Below are 25,867 nucleotides of genomic sequence, written 5' to 3'. Positions count from 1 at the left end.
TGGGCGTGGTAGGGTTGCTGCGTGCGTGATTAGCGGAGAGTCAAGGACGAAATGCGGGGGCTGAGAGAGGAACAAGGGCGTGAGGGCTGGCGGCAGGGGGCACTCGCAGCCCACCGCGGGGGCGACGCGCAGCGGAACCGCCTCAAGAGCGTGGGGGGCGACGCGGCGGCTCCCTGCCACACCTCGTTCTCCGTCACGACTAAGCAGGCAGCCAAAATCCTGTTACCCACGATTTCGAAGCTACAGTAGCCTGACACTCGTAACACATCTGCATTCTGAAATACACACAGTGGATTAAAAATTAGTCCCCTAAAGACCAGTCGATGCTAACACTGTGTAATAACGACCCAACCAGGAGAACTGCATCATTTCTGTGGGAGAAAGGGTGTATCGTCAGGAGTCCCCAGTGAAGTGTGATAGGACCGCTATGGATCTCTGTCTACGTCAATGATTTGGCGGACGAAGTGGGCCGCATTCTGCGGTAGTTTGCTGATGATGCTGTAGTATACGGTAAGGTGTCGAAGTAGAGTGACTATAAGAAGGTGCAAGACGGTTTAGACAAAATTTCTACACTACTGGCCATTAAAATTGCTACACCAATAAGAAATGGAGATGATAAACGGGTATACATTGGACAGATACATTATACTAGAACAGACATGTTATTACATTTTCACGCAATTTGGTTGCATAGATCCTGAGAAATCAGTACCCAGAACAACCACCTCTGGCCGTAATAACGGCCTTGATACGCCTGGGCATTGGGTCAAACAGAGCTTGGATGGCGTGTACAGATAAAGCTGCCCATGCAGCTTCTACACGATACCACAGTTCATCAAGAGTAGTGACTGGCGTATTGTGACGAGCCAGTTGCTCGGCCACCACTGAACAGACGTTTTCAGTTGGTGAGAGATCAGGAGAATGAGCTGGCCAGGGCAGCAGTCAAACATTTTCTGTATCCAGAAAGGCCCGTACAGGACATGCAACATGCGGTCGTGCATTATCTTACTGAAATGTAAGGTTTCGCAGGGATCGAATGAAGCGTCGTAACACATCTGAAATGTAACGTCCAGTGTTCAAAGTGCCGTCAATGTGAACAAGAGGTGACCGAGACGTGTAACCAATGGCACCCCATACCATCACGCCGGGTGATACGCCAGTATGGCGATGACGAATACGCGGTTTCAATGTGCGTTCACCGCTATGTTGCCAAACACGGATGCGACCATTATGATGCTGTAAACACAACCTGGATTCATCCGAAAAAATGACGTTTTGCCATCGTGCACCCAGGTTCGTCGCTGAGTACACCATCGCAGGCGCTCCTGTCTGTGATGCAGCGTCAATGATAACCGCAGCCATGGTCTCCGAGCTGATAGTCCAGCTGCTGCAAAAGTCGTCGAACTGTTCGTGCAGATAGTTGTCTTGCAAACGTCCCCATTTGTTGACTCAGGGATGGAGACGTGGCTGCACGATCCGTTACAGCCATGCGGATAAGATGTCTATCATCTCGACTGCTAGTGATACGAGGCCGTTGGGATCCAGCACGGCATTCCGTATTACCCTCCTGAACCCACCGATTCCATATTCTGCTAACAGTCATTGGATCTCGACCAGCGCGAGCAGCAATGTCGCGATACAATTAACCGCAATCGCGATAGGCTACAATCCGACCTTTATCAAAGTCGGAAACGTGACGGTACGCATCTCTCCTCCTTACACGAGGCATCACAACAACGTTTTACTAGGCAACGCTGGTGAACTGCTGTTTGTGTATGAGAAATCGGTGGGAAAGTTTCCTCATGTCAGCACGTTGTAGGTGTCGCCAGCGGCGCCAACCTTGTGTGAATGCTGTGAAAAGCTAATCATTTGCATATCACAGCATCTTCTTCCTTTCGGTTAAATTTCGCGTCTGTAGCACGTCATCTTCGTGGTGTAGCAATTTTAATGGCCAGTAGTGTAGTTGGTGTGATGGATGGAAGGTACCTCTAAATGTGGAAAAATGTAAGGTAATGAGGATTAACAGGCAGATCAAACATGTAATGTTCGGATACAGTATAACTAGTATCCTGCTTGAAACAGTCAAGTTGTTTAAATATCTCAGCGTAAAACTGCAAAGCGATATGAAATGGAACTATCATGTGAGGACAGTGGTAGGGAAGACGAATGGTCTACTTCGGCTGATTGCGAGAATTTTAGGACAGATTGGTTCACCTGTTCAGGAGACCGCATATTGGACGCTGGTGGGACCTATTCTTGAGTACTGCTCGAGTGTTTGGGATCCGTACAGATCGGACTGGAGAAGAAAAGACATCGAAGGAATTCAGAGCGAGGCTGCTAGATTTGTTACCAGTAGATTCTGACAACACGTGAGTGTTACGGAGATGCTTCGGCAACTCAACTTGGAATCACTGGAGCAAAGGCGACGTTCTTTCCGAGGAAGCTATGGAGAAACTGTAGAGAACCCTTAATTGAAGCTGACTGCTGAACGATTCTATGGCCGCCATCATACGCTGCACGTAAGTACCACGACAGATACGAGAATTTAGGTGTTTTACGGAGGCATGTAGATAGTCCTTTTGCCCTGACTCTTTTCGCAAGTGGAACAGGAAGGGAAATGACTAGTAGTGGTACAACGTACCCTTCGCCGTGTTGCATACGGTAGCTTTCGGAGTGTTTATGTAGATGCCAATGTCAAACCGGTAATACAAGTGTACAGCCCTGTGAACACGACGTGCGTCAGTTTTTCAGAAGGAAGGGGCTCACCATGTAGATGTAGAAGAAAGGGCAAGAACTGGTCACCGGTTGAAATAAATATCCTTGTTCATGTTCACAGTAATCGGAATGAGTGGGCCCTGGTAATGATACGAAAAGCCTCCCAAAGACCTAACAGACACACCAGCGATCTAAATTACGCAGTCTACACGCTAAGAGGTACCCTGAGCATTGCATTCTCTTAACAAACTTTGTTATTAGTCTACACACTTGCTGTGGAGTGGAATGGTGGGCCCAAGGGGGTAACAAAAACTGTTCAGACAAAAACATCCTTTATTATTTGACCAAACTTGTAGAAACATGTGACAAGACATCAATCCACTGCAACTTAGGTGACAGTGACGAATTATTGCAAGAAAATCTTACTATAGTTGTTGGATTATTTCTCATAAATGGTCGAAACTTCTAGTTGAAATTCAAAATTATTTATAGCTGCTAAGTTAATGAAATAATAAATGTAAAAGCAAATCTAAATCTTCTTAAGAAGCCGCAGTGACCATGCAGTCAGGTAGGACGCCGAAGCCACTAACCAGGGAAACAACGGCCGAATGGCGCGGAAAGGCAAGTTAACAGCGGGCCAGAACAGAGAGAGCACAAGCGAAAACCATAAAAAACCAAAACTAAAGTTAAACCACACAATTACAGGCCGATTAACAGACAAAACGATACATCGTTAGCAGGACGCCCAGAGAGGGGCGTGATAGTAAAATGGTCAACCTCAAGTGACAACGGTTAGTCCTACAGGGGGCCTTTTAGGATTTCTCGGAAACCACAATAAAACCGAATTGAGTATTAATACACAATAGGTTCAAGAGGTCATTTCATAAAACGCCAGTGAGTGAGAAGCTTAAAAATCGTACAAATGGCTCTGAGCACTATGTGACTTAACATCTGAGCTCATCACCGTAGCGGTCGCGCGGTTCCAGACTGAAGCTGCTAGAACCGATCGGCCACAATGGCCGGCTAGTGATAAGCTTAAATAAGCGACCTAAACATTTCGCCAACTAGTATCATGATTATAATTACAGATTGGGTGAATTTCGTGGGAACTGTTACTACTAATTAGGTCCTACTTTACTGACAACCATGAACCCGTGATATAACAAACCGCCAGATAACTTAATCTATAAGCATAATTAAAGCTACTGGTACGATTATCAAGGAAAGATCTTAAATTTCAAGACACTTAAAGATAACCCACAATAATACGGACGTTACGGGCAGTACCGCAACACTAATTAAACCAGCAGAATATTAAATTTAAACTCACAAATTCACTCGGTGACAGTACAATTAACAGTACGCACAGACAGCCATTGACCTGTTCTGACATAACGCCTTGCGACCCAGCACACAATACATCTACAATTTAGAGATTGCAAAATTCACGTAAAACGTCAAAGTTTTAAGTCACTGAGACAGTGTTCAGATAACACCATAACACCTACGTGACAAGGCACCAACAGTCCATATATATATATATATATATATATATATATATATATATATATATATATATATATAGGGTGAGTCACCTAGCATTACCGCTGGATATATTTCGTAAACCACATCAAATACTGACGAATCGATTCCACAGACCGAACGTGAGGAGAGGGGCTAGTGTAACTGGTTAATACAAACCATAAAAAAATGCACGGAAGTATGTTTTTTAACACAAACCTACGTTTTTTTTAAATGGAACTCCGTTAGTTTTGTTAGCACATCTGAACATATAAACGAATACGTAATCAGTGCCGTTTGTTGCATTGTAAAATGTTAATTACATCCGGAGATATTGCCACCTAAAGTTGACGCTTGAGTACCACTCCTCCGCTGTTCGATCGTGTGTATCGGAGAGCTCGAATTACGTAGGGATCCAAAGGGAACGGTGATGGACCTTAAGTACAGAAGAGACTGCAACAGCACATTACGTCCACATGCTAACACCTTTGGGTTATTTTGGAGCGCCGTCTTTGTGCCAAGCCTCACCAACCGACACCAGTACCTCTCCTCAGAGCAGGTCTCATGTGCTGCCATTTCCCAAGAAACCTTCCAGCACCTGATTCAACGTATACTTGCGAGAGTGGAAGCTGTCATGAAGGCTAAGTGTGGGCCAACACCATATTGAATTCCAGTATTACCGATGGAGGGCGCAATGAACTTATAAGTCATTTTGAGCCAGGTGTCCGGATACTTTTGATCATATATATATATATATATATATATATATATATATATATATTATATGACATTCACAACCGTTTGGCCGGCCGGAGTGGCCGTGCGGTTCTGGGCGCTACAGTCTGGAGCCGAGCGACCGCTACGGTCGCAGTTTCGAATCCTGCCTCGAACATGGATGTGTGTGATGTCCTTAGGTTAGTTAGGTTTAATTAGTTCTAAGTTCTAGGCGACTGATGACCTCAGAAGTTAAGTCGCATGGTGCTCAGAGCCATTTGAACCACAACCGTTTTCATGTGAGTTGTCGTTTCACCGTACTGGACTTGTTATTGCCACGGAAGGTTATGAATGGAGTTAATTTTCGCCAGTTGCATACGATTCTGCTCGTCGCACATGAAAACTGTTGTGGGTGGTGGGTTACGTTGGGGGCCTGAAGATGACACCATGTGGTGTCGAAACTGGTAGTATGTTTTAAAAAGAATAAACGACGTTTGATTCCGACTGCAGTCCCAGTTGGTGGATTACCAGAGAATGACAGAAAGGAGATTTCCTGTTTTCTTGTGGCTGTGACCACACAACAAACGAAGTTTCTCGATCTGTTGTGGTATCACCGCGGACTGGTCAGTGTGCCTGAAAGGAATAGTTTACGACTCGTAATATAAGAGCCGTGATCGTAAGAATATTCTAAATGACTGCAACCGAAGACGAGGTTCTATTTTTGTTAATGACACTCGACAGGGATTGTTGCTGTGCTACCTCTCGATTGTCGGTACTACTGTCATGTGACCATCTTAGCCCTGGAGTGCCTCTGCACTTCGGGAGTTCGTAGATAGCCTTCAACCAGTAAGGAGTTGGATGAAGCACAGCGGGATGAAGGAGGTAGCCACGGAGAGCTGTGCTGTTAGTTGGACGAACTGTGATCCTGTTGGCACAGGGAGGTGTTTTACATTGCCAGCGGGGTTGCATGCAAGGAACGCTACGGCGATTGAATCGCGTCTGCAGTTCGTGCCTGCCGGGTTAGGTCTCGTGAAATGAGGGACAACCTGAGACGTGGATTTGGGCCCATCCCCTACCACCAGATGCCAGCATCCACTTCCTGTTGTTTATATATATCGAAACTGGTATGAACGGCGTTAGATTCAAATACAGTGGCTGGTTCTGTCATCATTATTCAAGTACTTTCTGTCACGTTTACACGTCACTCCATCCTAATTTGCTGATTCCATACAATAGGTTGAAACTAACACCACTTCGCTGTGATGGCTTAAGACAGCCGTAAAGGGTCATATGGTTCAAATGGCTCTGAGCACTATGGGACTGAACATCTGAGGTCATCAGTCCCCTAGAACTTAGAAGTACTTAAACCTAACTAACCTAAGGACATCACACACATCCATACCCGAGGCAGGATTCGAACCTGCGACCGTAGCGGTCGCGCGGTTCCAGACTGAAGCGCCTACAACCGCTCGGCCACCCCGGTCGGCAAAGGGTCATAAGGCAGTCTGGTACCAGTCGTACAACAGTTCGACAGCTCCAAAACGAACAGTGCGCTCGTTTTAAGGTCGGTGATCTTGGACTCAGCCAACGGTCTTACTGCAGTGGTTAAGACTGTTTCCCTCTAGATGACCGAATTTAAGTGCTGTTCGGCCTAGACAGGACTTGGATGGGTGACTGGCCGGGCCAGCCGAGCGTTGTTGATAAGCGGGGTACTCTCAGTCCTTGTCAGGCTACTTGAGGAGCTACGTGATTGAGAAGTAGCAACTCAGGTCACGAAAGGTGACAACGGCTGTGCGAGTGGCGTGCTAACCACAATCTCCTCTATATCCAAATCCAATGACGCCGGTAGGCTGAATATGAGAAGGCGGTCGGTCGGTACCCATAGACATCCCGAGGCCTGATGGGACGGAGTTTAGTTTTCAACCTTGATTTCAATAGAACATGTACATCATAATTCCTTTTCGGTGATAACCGATTTCTGTCCTCTTGACTTTTATTGCTCATTGGCAAGTCTGTTGGGCTCCAATGAAATACAGTGATCGACAGTCCATCACTTCTTCTCTATTTCTATTGTTCTAGTTTTGTGGGGTCTTTTATCGTGTAGAGGTGAAGTTTTACTGTACCGAAGTTTGTTTCTTATGGTGACAACGAATATATGAGCTCCTGAAATTCGCATATTTATCACTTGGGAAACGAAAACATGCCACACAGACATCGTGTGATAGTCCAAGAAGGTCAAAATCAGTTTTGTCAACGTGATAAAACACTCATTCAAACATAATCTTGACGAGTAACGCCTTCGGGAAACATCATTTCTCTGCCTGTGCTGCCTTCCAAAGAGCGCATTTTAGCCACAGTCACGTGAGTACATCTATCGATCTATACATGACAATAACGACACAACTTCTAGCTCTTTTACATACTGTTAATTTAGTCTGACACTCAATGGACTGTCTGATTTTCTGACGTACAAAGACATGGAGTCTCTCAAAGAATAGCCGTTCTACTCGAGCGAATACCGTTTTAATCAGACATTCATCGAGTGGGGTTGGCAAAAGAATAGTGGTGTTGAAAATACACAAAATAGTAAGATCTATCATAAAATTAAACGAAAAATAGTCGAGAAAAGTTTCGTCAAGCATGTCAAACTATAACATTTGATATGCCTTTGTTGTGAAGAAGTACTATGCGATGTTATTTCGGACATGCCAGCATGTTCGGTGGCTCATAGCATCATTCTTCTTGACAACATAGGCACTGCAAAATCGTTAAAAGGGAGAGTGTTACCTACTTAATATTCAATGTGTTCTACAAGAAGTGTTTAAGTGTTGCCGTTAATCGTGCACTGATAGCCAAAGCGGTTAAGACGAATGCCCGCGTAAAGAGGGAAATCAGTGTTGGAGTCCGGGTCCGGCACAAGTTTTCATTGTCTCCATTCCATTATGCTGCTGATGGTTGTCCGTACTCGCTACTGCGAGTAAATTTCATGATAACGTTTAAGCTGGACAGTATTAGTCTGGAATCATACTTCATCTTGAAAAAAATGTGTGAAAACTAACACAAGTACTGGTATCGATGTTTTAATTAATGATCATTAATGAATGTAACACATTCGCATCCTCCTTTCATTAAGAGTTTTTCTATGTCGACAAGTTGCCGACTGCGCAAAATTTCGTTGTGCCGTGCTTTCTTATCAGGCTTCGTGGAATTGGTAAATAGGTGATGTCTCTCACATGGTATTAACTCACTTAATAGCCGAAAGAGCATGTTAGATCAGAACCAACATCTGACGTGTGAAGATAAAGGCTAGGGATTCAAAGAGATTTTACTAGCTATCATACGTCAATGGATTGCTTAAATGTTACGAGAGGTGGGATCATGAGCACTACATTACGCACCTTGATAGTATTTAATATTTTATATATGAATATTTGGCTTCTGGCGTCTGTCTAGAGATTTATTTTCCACATTTTTTTAACCGAAAATGGTCGAGAAAAAGATATGTAGCATTACTTATTCAACGCACTAGTACATGTTCACAGAGTTTGTTGTCACCGTGACGTCATTTCCCAAACGACTGTAGTCCACAACGCTCACCATCACCCACCCTATTTGACTCCAAGCTACAAGTTAAAGGCAATCGTAAAATGCGTTTTAGACAGGTACGTGCCGAGTAAAACTGTGAGGGACGGGAAAAACCCACCGTGGTACAACAACAAAGTTAGGAAACATCTGCGAAACCAAAGAGAGCTCCACTCCAAGTTTAAACGCAGCCAAAACCTCTCAGACAAACAGAAGCTATACGATGTCAAAGTTAGCGTAAGGAGGGCTATGCGTGAAGCGTTCAGTGAATTCGAAAGTAAAATTCTATGTACCGACTTGACAGAAAATCCTAGGAAGTTCTGGTCTTACGTAAAATCAGTAAGTGGCTCGAAACAGCATATCCAGACACTACGGGATGAAGATGGCATTGAAACAGAGGATGACACGCGTAAAGCTGAAATACTAAACACCTTTTTCCAAAGCTGTTTGCCGGCCGCGGTGGTCTCGCGGTTCTAGGCGCTCAGTCCGGAACCGCGGGACTGCTACGGTCGCAGGTTCGAATCCTGCCTCGGGCATGGATGTGTGTGATGTTCTTAGGTTGGTTAGGTTTAAGTAGTTCTAAGATCTAGGGGACTGATGACCACAGATGTTAAGTCCCATAGTGCTCAGAGCCAGCCAGCCAAAGCTGTTTCCCAGAGCAAGACCGCACTGCAGTTCCTTCTCTAAATCCTCGCACAAACGAAAAAATGGCTGACATCGAAATAAGTGTCCAAGGAATAGAAATGCAACTGGAATGACTCAATAGAGGAAAGTCCACTGGACCTGACGGGATACCAATTCGATTCTACACAGAGTACGCGAAAGAACTTGCCCCCCTTCTAACAGCCGTGTACCGCAAGTCTCTAGAGGAACGGAGGGTTCCAAATGATTGGAAAAGAGCACAGATAGTCCCAGTCTTCAAGAAGGGTCGTCGAGCAGATGCGCAAAACTATAGACCTATATCTCTGACGTCGATCTGTTGTAGAATTTTAGAACATGTTTTTTGCTCGAGTATGATGACGTTTTTGGAAACCCAGAATCTACTATGTAGGAATCAACATGGATTCCGGAAACAGCGATCGTGTGAGACCCAACTCGCTTTATTTGTTCATGAGACCCAGAAAATATTAGATACAGGCTCCCAGGTAGATGCTATTTTTCTTGACTTCCGGAAGGCGTTCGATACAGTTCCGCACTGTCGCCAGATAAACAAAGTAAGAGCCTACGGAATATCAGACCAGCTGTGTGGCTGGATTGAAGAGTTTTTAGCAAACAGAACACAGCATGTTGTTATCAATGGAGAGACGTCTACAGACGTTAAAGTAACCTCTGGCGTGCCACAGGGGAGTGTTATGGGACCATTGCTTTTCACAATATATATAAATGACCTAGTAGATAGTGTCGGAAGTTCCATGCGGCTTTTCGCGGATGATGCTGTAGTATACAGAGAAGTTGCAGCATTAGAAAATTGTAGCGAAATGCAGGAAGATCTGCAGCGGATAGGCACTTGGTGCAGGGAGTGGCAACTGACCCTTAACATAGACAAATGTAATGTATTGCGAATACATAGAAAGAAGGATCCTTTATTGTATGATTATATGATAGCGGAACAAACACTGGTAGCAGTTACTTCTGTAAAATATCTGGGAGTGTGCGTGCGGAACGATTTGAAGTGGAATGATCATATAAAATTAATTGTTGGTAAGGCGGGTACCAGGTTGAGATTCATTGGGAGAGTGCTTAGAAAATGTAGTCCATCAACAATGGAGGTGGCTTACAAAACACTCGTTCGACCTATACTTGAGTATTGCTCATCAGTGTGGGATCCGTACGAGATCGGTCTGACGGAGGAGATACAGAAGACCCAAAGAAGAGCGGCGCGTTTCGTCACAGGGTTATTTGGTAACCGTGATAGTGTTACGGATATGTTTAATAAACTCAAGTGGCAGACTCTGCAAGAGAGGCGCTCTGCATCGCGGTGTAGCTTGCTCGCCAGGTTTCGAGAGGGTGCGTTTCTGAATGAGGTATCGAATATATTGCTTCCCCCTACTTATACCTCCCGAGGAGATTTCGAATGTAAAATTAGAGAGATTAGAGCGCGCACGGAGGCTTTCAGACAGTCGTTCTCCCGCGAACCATACGCGACTGGAACGGGAAAGGGAGGTAATGACAGTGGCACGTAAAGTGCCCTCCGCCACACACCGTTGGGTGGCTTGCGGAGTATAAATGTAGATGTAGATGTAGATGAGGTTCAATCTTCATTGTTAAATGGCTATCCGGCCTCCTGGACACCAGTCGCAGATTGCCTGTCTAACTTTCCGGGGCCACAAAACTTTGATTTTCAGTATTTAATATCATTATTGACAAAAATAAAAATACTTTCACTATCCACTTACTAAGAGATATAGTCATGTTATATAAAAATAAAGCATTATAGTTGAAAAGTGTGTATATGCTTAGAAGTAACGTTACCTACGGAGCATAAATGTACCAGATTATTTTCATCCAGTATTTGAGAATAAAAGCACTTAACGCCTTCCAAACAAACTTTAAACGTACTTTCAAATCTTTTCAAAACTTTGTCTCGTGGATGATCTCCACAAAATAACGCGAGGGAAAAAGTTTTTCGCTTACTAGATATATCCCTGTTCATGCAGTAAAACATCAGCATCAGGAAGGTTGTTTTAATCCGTTACTTGTTTGTCACTAACTACAATCGCAACTGATGTTTTCCGGAAACGTGTGCATATGCTACTGAATGTAACTGCAAAGTTGGACCAATGTACGACGCGCATTCAGGGGGTATGACGAAATATTCATTGAGAAACATGATTAATTGCTTTTCTCGGTACAGAATGGAAATTACCTGTATTTGACTTATCTATATCGTGATCAAACCAAAAATGAACAATATGACACCAAACACTATTTGCCAGAACAGTCTAACATCAACATGTAAAAGGGTAATAATTTTTTTCTGTTCACCAGTTTTCATTTTCACTTTTTCAATGGTCTCTTGTGGATGTTGAGAGTCACACACTCATGAGCAAGAAAGGCGCCTCCAAAGAAATCATAGGTAGCAGAAGAAATACTTCAACTGATCGACGAAAGAAGAATTACAAAAATGATCGTGTAAAGACGGGAGTACAGCAATATAAAACACTTATTAATGAAATACATAGGCAGGAAAGGACGGGCATTCAAGGAGAAACGTGAAGAAATAAACAAAGAAATGATGGTCGAAAGGATTGACTCAGCATACAGAAAAGTCAAAACAGCCTTTGGTGAAATTAAAAGAAAGTGTGCTAACGTTAAGAGTACAATGGGAATTTCATTCTGGTACGCGGAGGAGAGAGCGGATAGGTGGAATGAATAATTTGTTCTGATGTTATAGAAGATGAAATTAGAGTCGATATGGAATTGATAGGGGTGCTCGTATTACAGGCGGAATTTACGAGAGTTATGTATGACATGAGATCAAATAAGGCTGAAGGGGTAAATATCATTCGATTTCAACTTCTAAAATTATTGGTGGGGAGCGTCAACTATACAACTATTCAAGTTGATGTGTAGAAACTATGAGACTGGCGACGTGCCATGAGGCCTTCGGAAAAATATCATCCACGCAATTTCAAAGATAGCAAGGGCAGTTAGGTGCAGAAACAACTGCGGAACCAGTTAACACTTCATGCATCCAAGACCTTAATTTGAGGAAGACGTTTCTGAGACTACCCGTATGTAGCGCAGTATTATACGCTAACTGCCTAGTGAATCACGGGCTTTGGTAAAATCCGAAGAGAAGAGAATCGAAGCGTTTGTGATGTGCTGCTGCAGAAGGATGTTGAAATTCAGGTAGACCGACAAGTAACGAGAAGTTTCTTCACAGAATCCGCGAAGCAAGGAACAAATGGAAAACACTGACAGGAAGAAGGGTCACAATGATCAGACATTTAATGAGGCGTCAGGGGATTATCTCTATGGCACTAGACGGAAAACACGTTGGTCTTAGTTATTTCAAATAATAATAGCATGATAGACTGTTGAGGGCATTTGTCATATTCTTTAATAATGATTTAATTTCAAAAAGCTTTTCCTCACTATTTTACCCCCATAGTGACTGAATTTTTAAATACGCTGAAACACGTTTTTTTCTTCCTTTCTTTATTTTCTGTCTGAGAAATGAAGTACCAATTTTACATGAAACTCGAGAAAACCTATACAGAGACTCACCACACGATTCAGGGAGGCTAATGTGATCGGTGCTTAAGCAGTACTTGCTGTTACGAGTGGTTCACACGGTTTAGAAGTGGCCGGACGGAAGTCAAGGATAACTCTCGTTGAGGACGCCCTCTGGCGTCTACCAAAGACGGTCACGTCAGGGACGTCAACGTAATTGTTCGTGCCAATCGAAGACAAGACTGTCCGAGAGCTAGTGACGCCTGGAAGAGAGTGTGAGAAGGAAACAGCCTGAAATGTGGCGAGACAATTCAACGGTCTGACATTACAATAACGCACCTGCACATTCATCCGAGTTGGTGTGTGGCTATTCCATAAAAACGAAATCACTGAGCAGCCTCATCCCACGTTCTCTCCAGGCCTGGCCCCTGCAGACTTTTTTTCATTTCCCCGTTGGAACGACGAAGATTTGGTACGGTTGCCGAGCTACAGACCGCCGCGTGCACACACTTTATTCAACATCTAACTACAGATATTCAGATTTAGGTAATGACATGTTCGATATGCCTGACATCATTGGCGATGAGGTGGTGCAAATAGCGAAATTCTGCATGACCCGCTGAAGTGTCGGAATATCGATGATGTCGATGACTTCCTGAATAGTCCGCCCCCGGTAGCTGAGTGGTCAATGTGACAAAATGTGAATCCTAAGGGCCCAGGTTCGATTCCCGGCTGGGTCGGAGATTTTCTCCGCTCGGGGATTGGGTGTTGTGTTGTCCTAATCATCATCATTTCATCCTCATCGACGCGCAAGTCGCCGAAGTGGCGTCAAATCGGAAGAGTTGCACCGGCGAACGGTCTACCCGGCGGGAGGCCCTAGTCACACGAAACAAACTTCCTGAATAGCCCTGAAATAGCTTTGGGGTTATTGCCGTACAACTTCTCTTTAATACAGCCCCATAAGAAGGAGTCGCATCCGGAGAATATGGTGGAAAATGCAGCCCCAAAACAGTGGCGGTGCTCCTCCCGGGTGCCAGATACTCTCCTGCTTCCATGGGGTCGAGCTCCGCCTTGCATGAACCACATCTTGTCGAGATCGGGGTCACTTAGGATAACGGGGATAAAATCATCTTCCAAAACCTCCACGTACCGTTCGATAGTCACCGTGCCAATTAAGGAAAGTCGCACCGATTATTCCGTCACTGGACACTGCACACCCCACAGTCATCCGTTGAGGCTGAAGAGACTTCTCGATCTCGAAATGCGGATACTCAGTCCCACAAGTGCGCCGGTTTTGCGTATTGACGAACCCATGAAAATGAAAGTAGGCCTAGTCGCTAAACCAAACCATACGTCTTCCCATAATGCCCCGCGGCCAGAAGATGAGTTTGAACGTCCTAATGCAAACCGTTCAGACGTTATGACGATTTTATTTCATATAGAGTGAAAAATATTTAAACCGACAAGCTCTGAGAGGTTGTTGGGGACATCAAAACAAATATTTTTCCCTAATGTAATTTTTTTCCTATGAGGATTGTTTAAACTGGTGGAGGCCGTATTACGCTCTTCGCTTGTTAGACGCCGTATTACGCTCTTCAGTTGTAGGGAGTTGCTGTCCATCAGTGTAGTAGTGCATTGTCTCTGTTTACTAGTGGAGCGATACACTAATGGAGTGAGTACATTGATATGCTTCGTACGTACCACGTAGCGCACCACAACGGACGAGCTGCACAGCGGGCTTATTACAACAATATCCTAATCGCCGTATCCCGCATCATACGACCTTTGCTGCTGTGTACCAATGTCTGCGTGAGACCGGGTCATTTAGCAAATTACCTCGACAGGGACGCCGTCGCATGGTAAGAACGCTGCAATTTGAGGAAGCTGTCTTGGAGCATGTGGAGCGGGATCCTTCAATCAGCACTCGTGCAATTGCTAGTACCATGGGGACTAATCAGACGAATGTAAGAACAGTCCCTCGAGAGCAATTGTTACGTCCATTTCACTTACAGCGTGTCCACTACCTGGAACCAGTTGATATCCACATAGAGCACAGTTTTCACATCGGTACCTGGAACAGTGTGAAATGCATCCTACATTTCCATTCTCTGTGTTGTTAACCGATGAAAAACGTTCGTGCGTGAAGGAGTCTTCAACATGCACAGTTCGCATGTTTATAGTGAGGATAACCCAAATGCCGCAGTTACTAGCGCTCACCAAGTGCAGTTCTTCGTTAATGTGTTAGTCGGTTTTGTCTAACTTTAAAATTTCCTCTTTTCTATTAAAATTGTAATGATGTTTGTGAATCTCTATTGCTTGTCTATACATGCGCGCATGATAATAGGATGTTCATACTAGAACGCTTGTCTCATTAAATTAAATTTCGTGGTTCCCATCGCAAAAAACATGATCAGCTACGGCCGACTTTTCTATGTGTCCTAAGCGACAGTATCTTTTATGTTCGGCTAAGCGGGTGTTTGCACTTCTTTTCCTCTTTTCGTTTTTTCAATATGTGCTTGTGAACAGCTGCATGGATTTTGTATACTCCAGGTGTTGCTAGGGGGTGTCGGGAGTCTTTTGCAGTTCTTAAATATTCCTTAATCTTCTTGGTGGGTCTGAATCGCTCAAAAGAGGAGAGGCCGCTGGACCTGATGAGATACCAGTTCGATTTTATACAGAGTACGCGAAGGAACTTGCCCCCCTTCTTGCAACGGTGTACCGTAGGTCTCTAGAAGAGCGTAGCGTTCCAAAGGATTGGAAAAGGGCACAGGTCATCCCCGTTTTCAAGAAGGGACGTCAAACAGATGTGCAGAACTATAGACCTATATCTCTAACGTCTATCAGTTGTAAAATTTTGGAACACGTATTATGTTCGAGTATAATGACTTTCCTGGAGACCAGAAATCTACTCTGTACGAATCAGCATGGGTTTCGAAAAAGACGATCGTGTGAAACCCAGTTCGCGCTATTCGTCCACGAGACTCAGAGGGCCATAGACACGAGTTCCCAGGTAGATTCCGTGTTTCTTGATTTCCGCAAGGCGTTCGATACAGTTCCTCATAGTCGTTTAATGAACAAAGTAAGAGCATGTGGACTATCAGACCAATTGTGTGATTGGATTGAGGAGTTCCTAGATAACAGAACGCAGCGTGTCTTTCTCAATGGAGAGAAGTCTTCCGAAGTAACATTAATTTCAGGTGAGCCGCAGGGGAGTGTCGTAGGACCGTCGCTGTTCACAATATACATAAATGACCTTGTGGATAACATCGGAAGTTCACCGAGGCTTTTTGCGGATGATGCTGTGGTATATCGAGAGGGTGTAACAATGGAAAATTGTACTGATATGCAGGAGGATCTGCAACGAATTGACGCATGGTGCAGGGAATTACAGTTGAATCTCAATGTAGAAAAGTGTAATGTGCTGCGAATACATAGAAAGAAAGATCGTTTATCATTTAGCTACAATATAGCAGGTCAGCAACTGGAAACCGTTAATTCCGTGAATTATCTGGGAGTATTCATTAGGAGTGATTTAGAATGGAATGATCATATAACGTTGATCGTCAGTAAAGCGGATGCCAGACTGAGATTCATTGGAAGAATCCTAAGGAAATGCAATCTGAAGACAAAGGAAGTAGGCTACAGTACGCTTGTTCGCCCTCTGCTTCAACACTGCTCAGCAATGTGGGATCCGTGCCAGATGGGGTTGATAGAAGAGATAGAGAATATCCAACGGACAGCAGCGCGCTTCGTTACAGGATCATTTAGTAATCGCGAAAGCGTTACGGAGATGATAGATAAACTCTAGTGAAAGACTGCAGGAGAGACGCTCAGTAGCTCGTTCCGGGCTTTTGTTGAAGTTTCGAGAACATACCTTCACCGAGGAGTCAAGCAGTATATTGCTCCCTCCTACGTATATCTCGCAAAGGGACCATGTGGATAAAATCAAAGAGATTAGAGCCCACACAGAGGCATACCGACAATCCTTCTTTCCACGAACAATACGAGACTGGAATAGAAGGGAGAACCGATAGAGGTACTCAAGGCACCCTCCGCCACACACCGTCAGGTGGCTTGCAGAGTATGGATGTAGATGTAGAAGATTGTTTCGATCCCATACTTGGCGAGAACTTTCCCGATGCGGCCCTTGACTTTATTAATGAACGGTAGGTAAACTTTTCGAGTAGGTGACCGTTGTTGGTCTTGACTTCTGGCTTCTTTTCTTCTTTGATGGAGGGCTCGATCAAAATTTATACTTCGACCACGGACTGTCAGCCAGGAACTTTCAACGGAAGACAACACCGGCCATGAAAGCGTACATCGTATAATTGGGTGATTATTATTTCGGTAACTGAAACTGAACGAATTGGTCTTGTCCTGTAATCCTGCTGGCTAGTACCGATACAACGAGGAGTAATCTGTGCACAGTGACTTCACGCAGCCGGCCGAAGTGGCCGAGCGGTTCTAGGCGCTACGGTCTGGAACTACGTGACCGCTACGGTCGCAGGTCCGAATCCTGCCTCGGGCATTGATGTGTGTGATGTCCTTAGGTTAGTTAGGTCTAAGTAGTTCTAAGTTCTTGGGGACTGATGACCACAGCAGTTAAGTCCCTTAGTGCTCAGAGTCATTTGAACCATTTGACCTCACGCAAAGTGGCGAAGCCCAGTGTGTGTGCTAAGAGGCCGCGCCCCGCTTTCTCTGTCGGCAGCGTGGACGCCCGGGAGCGCGACTTCTCGCAGGCGGAGCTGTGGTCGGACGAGCGCGAGCTGGGCCGGCGAGCCTACTTTGTTCGCTCCGGGCAGACGGCGGCGCTGGCGCTGGACCAGACGCTGCCGCGCGACCAGGCCACCTACCGCTGCCGCGTCGACTTCCGCATCGCGCAGACACGCAACACGCGCGTCAACCTCACCGTCATCGGTGAGTACTGCCCTCTCATTCCTCACTTACTGCATGTCCGCCAATGAACAGGTAAGAAGAGATCGTTACCTCTATGTTCTTCATACAGGGACAGTGAAAGACGATTTTTTTTTTTTTTCATTTCGACCGGTGAAACCAGATACAAATTGTCATACATTTAGCTTCAAAAATGTCTTCACAGTTAAATATTATCATATAATATTTTACCAACTATTTTCCCCCGAAAGGGCTGAATTTCCAATAACAGTGAAATACAAATTATCACAGACTTGGCTTCAAAAAGGTTTGCATAATGAAATATTTCCATAAAAGCTTTAGTCCGCTACTTCGTCCCCATGATGGTTGATCTTTCCAAAAACAAAAAAAGTTTTTTTTATTTCTCAACCAGAAATAAAATTCAAATTTTGAGAGATTTTGCTTTAAAAATAATTTCAAAATGAAATATTTGTTATAACGTTTCATCCCCTACTTCACCTAATTGGGAGTTGAATTTCCATAAACAGTTAAACACGTATTTTTTTTATTTGTATCTAAGAAGGCAAATACCAGTTTCGTAGGTGTAGCTTTAAAAAAAACCTTGGTAGTTCTTCAAAAAATCTATTCTTAAACTGTGCCCTCTATAAGTTTCAATTTTCTATCCTTAGTGGTTTGGGCTGCTCGATGATGTGTCAGAGTGACTGAATCAGTCAACCGGGACATTGGGTTTTATATCTAGAGATTATGTTCTCTGGCGCTCTGTTGTTGGCATTCCTTTCGTTGTTTTGATTCTGTAACACAGTCATCGTAATCGCTTAAGACTTCTGCAAGATCTTTTTGAAAAATACCGGTAACAACGCACGCTCTCGCAAAGAATAAATCACGTGGGGTATACCATGTCGAAATGTGAGGAATTGTATTGTATACAAATACAGCATATGAAATCTAGGTATCGTAATCTGCTTGTGTATGACATATGTAACGTGTCAATGTTTCTTTAAGGGTTCTGTGACTCCTTTTAAGTGATCCATTGGTTTCAAGATGGTACGCTGTCCTCTGAATTTTATCATTATGTCATAATGTGCAAAGCCTTTACACTGCGTCACTGACCAAGCTACTCCCCATAGCACTTTGCAATACTCAGGGTAATCCAAATCTTAATTCTGTGACACTGGACTCGCATTCGGGAGGACGACGGTTCAATCCCGCGTCCGGCCATCCTGATTTAGGTTTTCCGTGATTTCCCTAAATCACTCCAGGCAAATGCCGGGATGGTTCCTCTGAAAGGGCACGGCCGACTGAAAGGAAAACGTAGCGCGTTCACGCTTGGCGGTAACCACTTTGCTAACAATGGTAATTGTATGTAAGCCGGACAATAAAAGGTATCCGATAGGTCCGTGGTTCGGTTTCGTCACATAAGAGGTCTTTTCTTCTTTTCTTTCTTTTTTCCTCCAACGCCAGTGATTTAGCAGTTGTACGCAGTTCTATGGTGAACCTGAACGTTGCAGTTTCTCTCGGTAGCGCTGAGCGTCGGTTGTATCAGCATTTCTTCTCACACCACGTGGAGTAGCCGAGCGGTCTATGGCGCCTTGTCACGGTCCGTACGGCTCCCCACGTGAGAGGTTCGAGTCCTCCCTCGGACGTCGGTGTGTGTGTTGTCCTTAGCGTAACTTAAGTCAGATGACATGAGCAGTTTGGTCCCATAAGACCTTACCAGAAATTTCCAAATTTACCCTCATACGTCTCCACCCACCACAAAGACCTAGTTTGTCATTTATATTTTTTCTCACAATATTCAGCAACATATTTTGAAAAATGCCGATGCGAATAAATAGCACACTAGTTGCGTTAAAACTGTTTATGGGACACAATTGGTGCGCCATTTCTTCACATTGGGAACATTGGATATCTTGATATTCCATTCACAAAGACCTCCCCCCTCCCGCTTCCAGTGCAATAGGACTTCTTCTTTTCCGCCACATATGCTTGCTTCACACGTCTAAGAGAACGATTGGACCTGATGGAAGCTCCAAAAGTACTGAGACTCCTTCACACAGTGAATGTAAAATTACGTTCTACTACAGTTTCAAAAGAACTTCTATTATTTACCGGAAAAATATATTATGAAATAAAAATATCGTCTCTCGGTTTCGCCATAATCTTAAAGATATATTGCCGTTTTAACAACAACCCTAGCTTACACTCCATGGACGCTGACGTTCCAGCTGATGAGGCAACTGGGGATTTTCAACAGACGAATAGTGCATGTCTCAGAGGTTTATCGGGCCATGATTGGTATGGCTTCTTCACTAAACAAGGTAAGTGATCCATCTGGAGTATCCTGTACAGAAGGTAGCACGAGTCTTATAATCGTTTCCATGCGGGATTGAACTTATGACGATGGACAACGATAGGACACTTGCGTGACTAATGACGCCACATTCACGTGCGATTGTGCGGGAGCTAAGTGCAACAATAACAGCAAGAAAATTAATTTCCTCCCTCTTTTGTCTCCGTTTATTTCCTTGTGTTACGTTGTCTATGTGTTGCAGTATAACAGTCATGTAACTGGTTGAAGAGATTGATAAATAATTTACGTATGTTTGCAGGGAGAGATCTCCAGTCGCCAAATAATTATTAAAATTCATGGTGAAACATTCAACCGTCATTTATTTTGCTCAATTCGCTACCAGTTTCGGTCAATGACAATTATCGTACTTATCTGTCGAAGTGGACTTTCTTCTTGGCAAAAATTTTCGAACACAGTTATTATTGTGAGATATTTTTTACGTACTGGTGTGGGCTTAAATAGCAAATTACTTTTCTTCAGATTACGGTATACCATTCCAGCCGTGTATGCCAGCTAAGTATCATAATGGTCATTTACCGAAAGTAGTAGCGAAATGTTCAAAATAAATGACAGCTGAAGGTTTCACCATGAATTTTAGCAATGATAAATAACTTTCGAGATGGATGACGTCTATTGGGATATATTGCCACATACACCGTGCAAGAACTAACTGCATTCTTCCTACACTTCCATACACCATTAGCATGTCGGTTGTTTCCGCATTGATAAATCTCATCGTCCATTCAGTACCTACTGCTTGGACTGCCACACACAAATTGACTAGCAAGTCGCAGTGTACTGAAGGAACACACAAGACCATTGTAAGCAAACATAACAACGTCGTAACTAACAACTAAGCACGTTGAAAGGCACAAACAAGTGTCAGTGTGGAAACTTTGCAAAGTACGATATCTCATAATCGACTCTCACTAGAATCCTGCAACAAACACCACTGTCATTATAATTTACACTAATTTTGCTCTATTAATATCAATAAGCATTGTTTCATTCAAAACAGGGTATGTTTGCACAAAAAATACACTTTCATTGAATTATTACAATCTGTTGATCAGCTAAATATAAGAGTCGCTGACTACCAATCGGTGCTGGGAAAACCACCCATGAATAGGACTTTCCACTTCTGCAATATTTGCGGTGCCAGTTTTGAGTGATTTAGCCTGTGCATTTCCTTCACTATGTACAAAAGTCTGCTAACGCTTAGATAAGTTTTTGATTCCCAAATGTACAAATTGCATGGTTTTGAAGCAAAGAATTTGTCGAGTAATGCTCGGAGCCCTTTTTCATTCGGAAAGGAAGACCCTCAAAGGTTGTTCGATAGAGAGCGGTAAAGGTAAGAATCTGAGGGCGCAAGATCAGTTGATATGCGCCTGCTGTTACTCCTGTGTTGAACTCAAAGAAAAGGATATTTCGGAAGCGTTCCGACTTCTCCACTTTGCACACTTTTTCTACGTCCCCAGTCCCACCCACCATCTCCAAACAACAAAATTACAAAATATAAGCTCAAACAGCAACAGTGAATTACAATTAAAAAAGACCAATCGATAAATAAACACATAACAACTGGAATACCAACGTGCAAAACCAAAACGTTAGGAACATGCACCAACCTAATATTTAATAATTTTATTTAGCTATCAGTTTCGAGGTCGCTATGCACGAAACTAATTAAGTCATCTCGTCGTTGACACCGTAACTGGTAGATAACCAAAATTATTAATTAAAATTTCAGCTGTTCGTATCTATCTTCTTCAAGTATTCAATCAGCGTATGTAATACGCTATCTTGGGGTACACACACGTGAGAAATTCAATTTACAGCCACACGTTAAGCGCCAAAAACATACAAAGCAGAAAAAATACTGCTTAAACTGGTGAAGTGAAACTCAAAGCAGTACAGACTTCCTCTTCCAGCTATACGGACATACAACTGTGCGCTCTTCGAATCAGTACTCAGCATCGCAGAAAGCACGTGGCTAAGGAACTGTAACTGGTCACAAACGAAGTATTAGAAAGGCGAGAGCAGAGGCCATGAGGCACATTCGGCTCACCTCACAGAATGTACTGTCTGTGGAATGAAATACCACGATCAAATACAGAGCTGCAAGGTGCTGGTTAAAGATGGGAAGACTAGATAAGATAAGCACAATAACTGGTGTACCGATAGAGACGACACGTTGCCTTAACAGCTGGCGTTTGGATACATAGCAAGGTGAGTGGGGTGTAAGTGATATGAGACATAGACTGTACGACTTCCTGCCTGACATAAGCGAGCGGTTGAGAATGAAGCATACCAATCCCAGCCGCGGAATAGCACATTTCTTAACTGGACACGGATTTTATTACTCGCACTTAAACCACTTGAGTCTGAGACTGACATCCACATGCATATATGGGGAAGACGTTTCCCCAGAACACGCTTTCTTCTTCTGCGGACAATTCGCAAACGATAGACATACCCTACACTTAGACTATACCCCGAAACAGAAATATACACTCCTGGAAATTGAAATAAGAACACCGTGAATTCATTGTCCCAGGAAGGGGAAACTTTATTGACACATTCCTGGGGTCAGATACATCACATGATCACACTGACAGAACCACATGCACATAGACACAGGCAACAGAGCATGCACAATGTCGGCACTAGTACAGTGTATATCCACCTTTCGCAGCAATGCAGGCTGCTATTCTCCCATGGAGACGATCGTAGAGATGCTGGATGTAGTCCTGTGGAACGGCTTGCCATGCCATTTCCACCTGGCGCCTCAGTTGAACCAGCGTTCGTGCTGGACGTGCAGACCGCGTGAGACGACGCTTCATCCAGTCCCAAACATGCTCAATGGGGGACAGATCCGGAGATCTTGCTGGCCAGGGTAGTTGACTTACACCATCTAGAGCACGTTGGGTGGCACGGGATACATGCGGACGTGCATTGTCCTGTTGGAACAGCTAGTTCCCTTGCCGGTCTAGGAATGGTAGAACGATGGGTTCGATGACGGTTTGGATGTACCGTGCACTATTCAGTGTCCCCTCGACCATCACCAGTGGTGTACGGCCAGTGTAGGAGATCGCTGCCCACGCCATGATGCCGGGTGTTGGCCCTGTGTGCCTCGGTCGTATGCAGTCCTGATTGTGGCGCTCACCTGCACGGCGCCAAACACGCATACGACCATCATTGGCACCAAGGCAGAAGCGACTCTCATCGCTGAAGACGACACGTCTCCATTCGTCCATCCATTCACGCCTGTCGCGACACCACTGGAGGCGTGCTGCACGATGTTGGGGCGTGAGCGGAAGACGGCCTAACGGTGTGCGGGACCGTAGCCCAGCTTCATGGAGACGGTTGCGAATGGTCCTCGCCGATACCCCAGGAGCAACAGTGTCCCTAATTTGCTGGGAAGTGGCGGTGCGGTCCCCTATGGCACTGCGTAGGATCCTACGGTCTTGTCGTGCATCCGTGCGTCGCTGCGGTCCGGTCCCAGGTCGACGGGCACGTGCACCTTCCGCTGACCACTGACGACAACATCGATGTACTGTGGAGACCTCACGTCCCACGTGTTGAGCAATTCGGTGGTACGTCCACCCGGCCTCCCGCATGCCCACTATGCGCCCTCGCTCAAAGTCCGTCAACTACACATACGGTTCACGTCCACGCTGTCGCGGCATGCTACCAGTGTTAAAGACTGCGATGGAGCTCCGTATGTCACGGCAAACTGGCTGACACTGACGGCGGCGGTGCACAAATGCTGCGCAGCTAGCGCCATTCGACGGCCAACACCGCGATTCCTGGTGTGTCCGCTGTGCCGTGCGTGTGATCATTGCTTGTACAGCCCTCTCGCAGTGTCCGGAGCAAGTATGGTGGGTCTGACACACCGGTGTCAATGTGTTCTTTTTTCCATTTCCAGGAGTGTATGTATACGAAGTATCTGAGAAAAGTAAAGAGACTGACACAGCTATAAGCGATCTGGCAACGCCGTGTTGCTTTACTTGTGTAGACCGGTGTGTTCATCCCTTCCAGATGGTTAATCCGAGTATAAGCTCCGTAAAGCCTTCATGTGGTTTCTGAGTGCGTCGTCAGTGAAGTTGTGTTTTTGTTGTGTGTTGCGAAAATGCAACAGTGGAATATAGTTCAGAGCCTTGCGCTATGAAACTTGGCGAATCCACGATTGTGAACTCTGAAAAGTTGAAAAAGGCCTGTGGGGAACATTGCTTATCAAGAGCGCAAGTTTTTCGCTCTTATAAATTATTCTGTCAGGAACACCTTCACCTTCAAAAACCGACGACACGTTGGACGAGTGCGTGCTCTCGTGGGATTGTCCCTACAGGAAAAATTTGTCAAACAAGTGTTTTACAAAGATGTTCCTGGAATTCTCATGAAAAGGATGAATCGAGTGAGACCGGATATTGCAGGTTAGTGGATGCTGCGTCATAAAAACGCTCCATGTCACACGGGGGCTTTCATCACGAAATTTTTGACCTCAAAAGACTTTCCTGTTGTTCCGCAAAATCCCTCTTCATTTGATCTGAGTCCTTATGACATTTTTCTTTCCCCGAAATTGAAAACTGTTTTAAAAGAACTTCAATTTATGTCTCTGGATAACATTCAAGAGAATGTGCCTGACATGTTAGGGCTCTGGTAGCTGAAGCCTTTCAACGCTACTATCAAGACCATAACAATAACTACGTCTGCTCCGTCTGTGTATATCTGACAATGGGAATTACTTCTAAGGGACGATATTGCTGTTTGAAAAAAATTAAAATTAGATAAAAAAATCTGTCTGACTACTTTTCTTACACATCTCATACACAGCAGTAAGAGACCAAGAACAGTGGGCACAACTGAATTCATTAACAGACAGTACTGACATTAACAGACAGTAACGACATACCAGACATGCCTGTATGCAGTGACAGCGGCAACAGTGACACTGAAGAGGATGAAGGTGAGCTGTAGCAGTAAATAAGGCACCAACGATTATGAAGCAGGCATACCGTACCAAAATGCACTGAAAAAGTAAACCTATTACTCAAATATTGAGAGTTACGATAGCAGAGTAAATATAGTGTAAGGTGCAGGCAATCTAACCGAGAATGTGTCCACTGTTGTACATGGATGAATACCTAGTGTTAATGCATAGGATCAGGAATAATGTATCTCTATTACTAACTATAGACTATTATTAATTATAAATAAACTATTATAAATTTCCTTTACTTCAGGTCACAAATTTTTTGTCATCAGACTACCGGTTTCGGTCTGTAATGACCATCTTCAGATATGTGCATTTGTTTGCTTTCAATATGAAGAGGCAGATCTGTCTTAGATAAACATGTCCTAATGTACTGGAGCCGTGTTGGCATTGTCAGATGTCAAACACAAAATCGGCACCATTTGACGATGCCACTATGGCTCCTGTATATAAGAACTTCTGTTTTATAAAACAGATATGCCTCGTCGTATATAAAGCGCACAAATGCACGTATATGAAGATGGTCATTATACACCGAAACCGGCAGTCTGATGAGAAAAAAATTGTGACCATAAACGTGAAGTAAAAGAATTTTATATTATATTCGGGTCACCGTTCAGTTCGCGAACATGTCGCAGTATCGCAGCTTGTGACGAACTGTTTTGTTGTGATTGGCGGTTGACATCTTGACGAAACTATTTAAACGTTCTCACCGCCAGTCACACTCAGTGATGGCAGTAACAAATCTCTACTCTATCCTATTTCTACATTCTTCCTAAAAAATCTAAATTTTATTTGTATTTCACCCTTAAATTATTTATTTTATAAAAGATGTACTAGATGTACTTATTCCCCGTCAAATATTGCAAATAAAAACAAAACAGAAAAATAGAAATAAAAATGTGTCAAATGAAAGCTGTAAT

At 44.1% G+C, this 25,867-nt stretch overlaps 1 protein-coding gene across 1 annotated transcript in view; it reads left to right on the top strand.

Moving 5' to 3' along the window:
• The window catches only part of LOC124795635 (nephrin-like), a 910,890-nt gene that overhangs the window by 342,534 nt on the left and 542,489 nt on the right, over nt 1–25,867 (top strand). Inside the window, exon 3 of the mRNA XM_047259707.1 lies at nt 17,417–17,625. Coding sequence (XP_047115663.1) covers nt 17,417–17,625 — 209 coding nt within the window. The remainder of the gene's footprint in view (nt 1–17,416; nt 17,626–25,867) is intronic.

Source organism: Schistocerca piceifrons, chromosome 4 (genome assembly GCF_021461385.2).
Source record: "Schistocerca piceifrons isolate TAMUIC-IGC-003096 chromosome 4, iqSchPice1.1, whole genome shotgun sequence".
Taxonomy (NCBI): Eukaryota; Metazoa; Arthropoda; class Insecta; order Orthoptera; family Acrididae; genus Schistocerca; species Schistocerca piceifrons.
The sequence above is the reverse complement of the archived record's forward strand: the minus strand, read 5'-3'. Positions and strand labels throughout refer to the sequence as shown.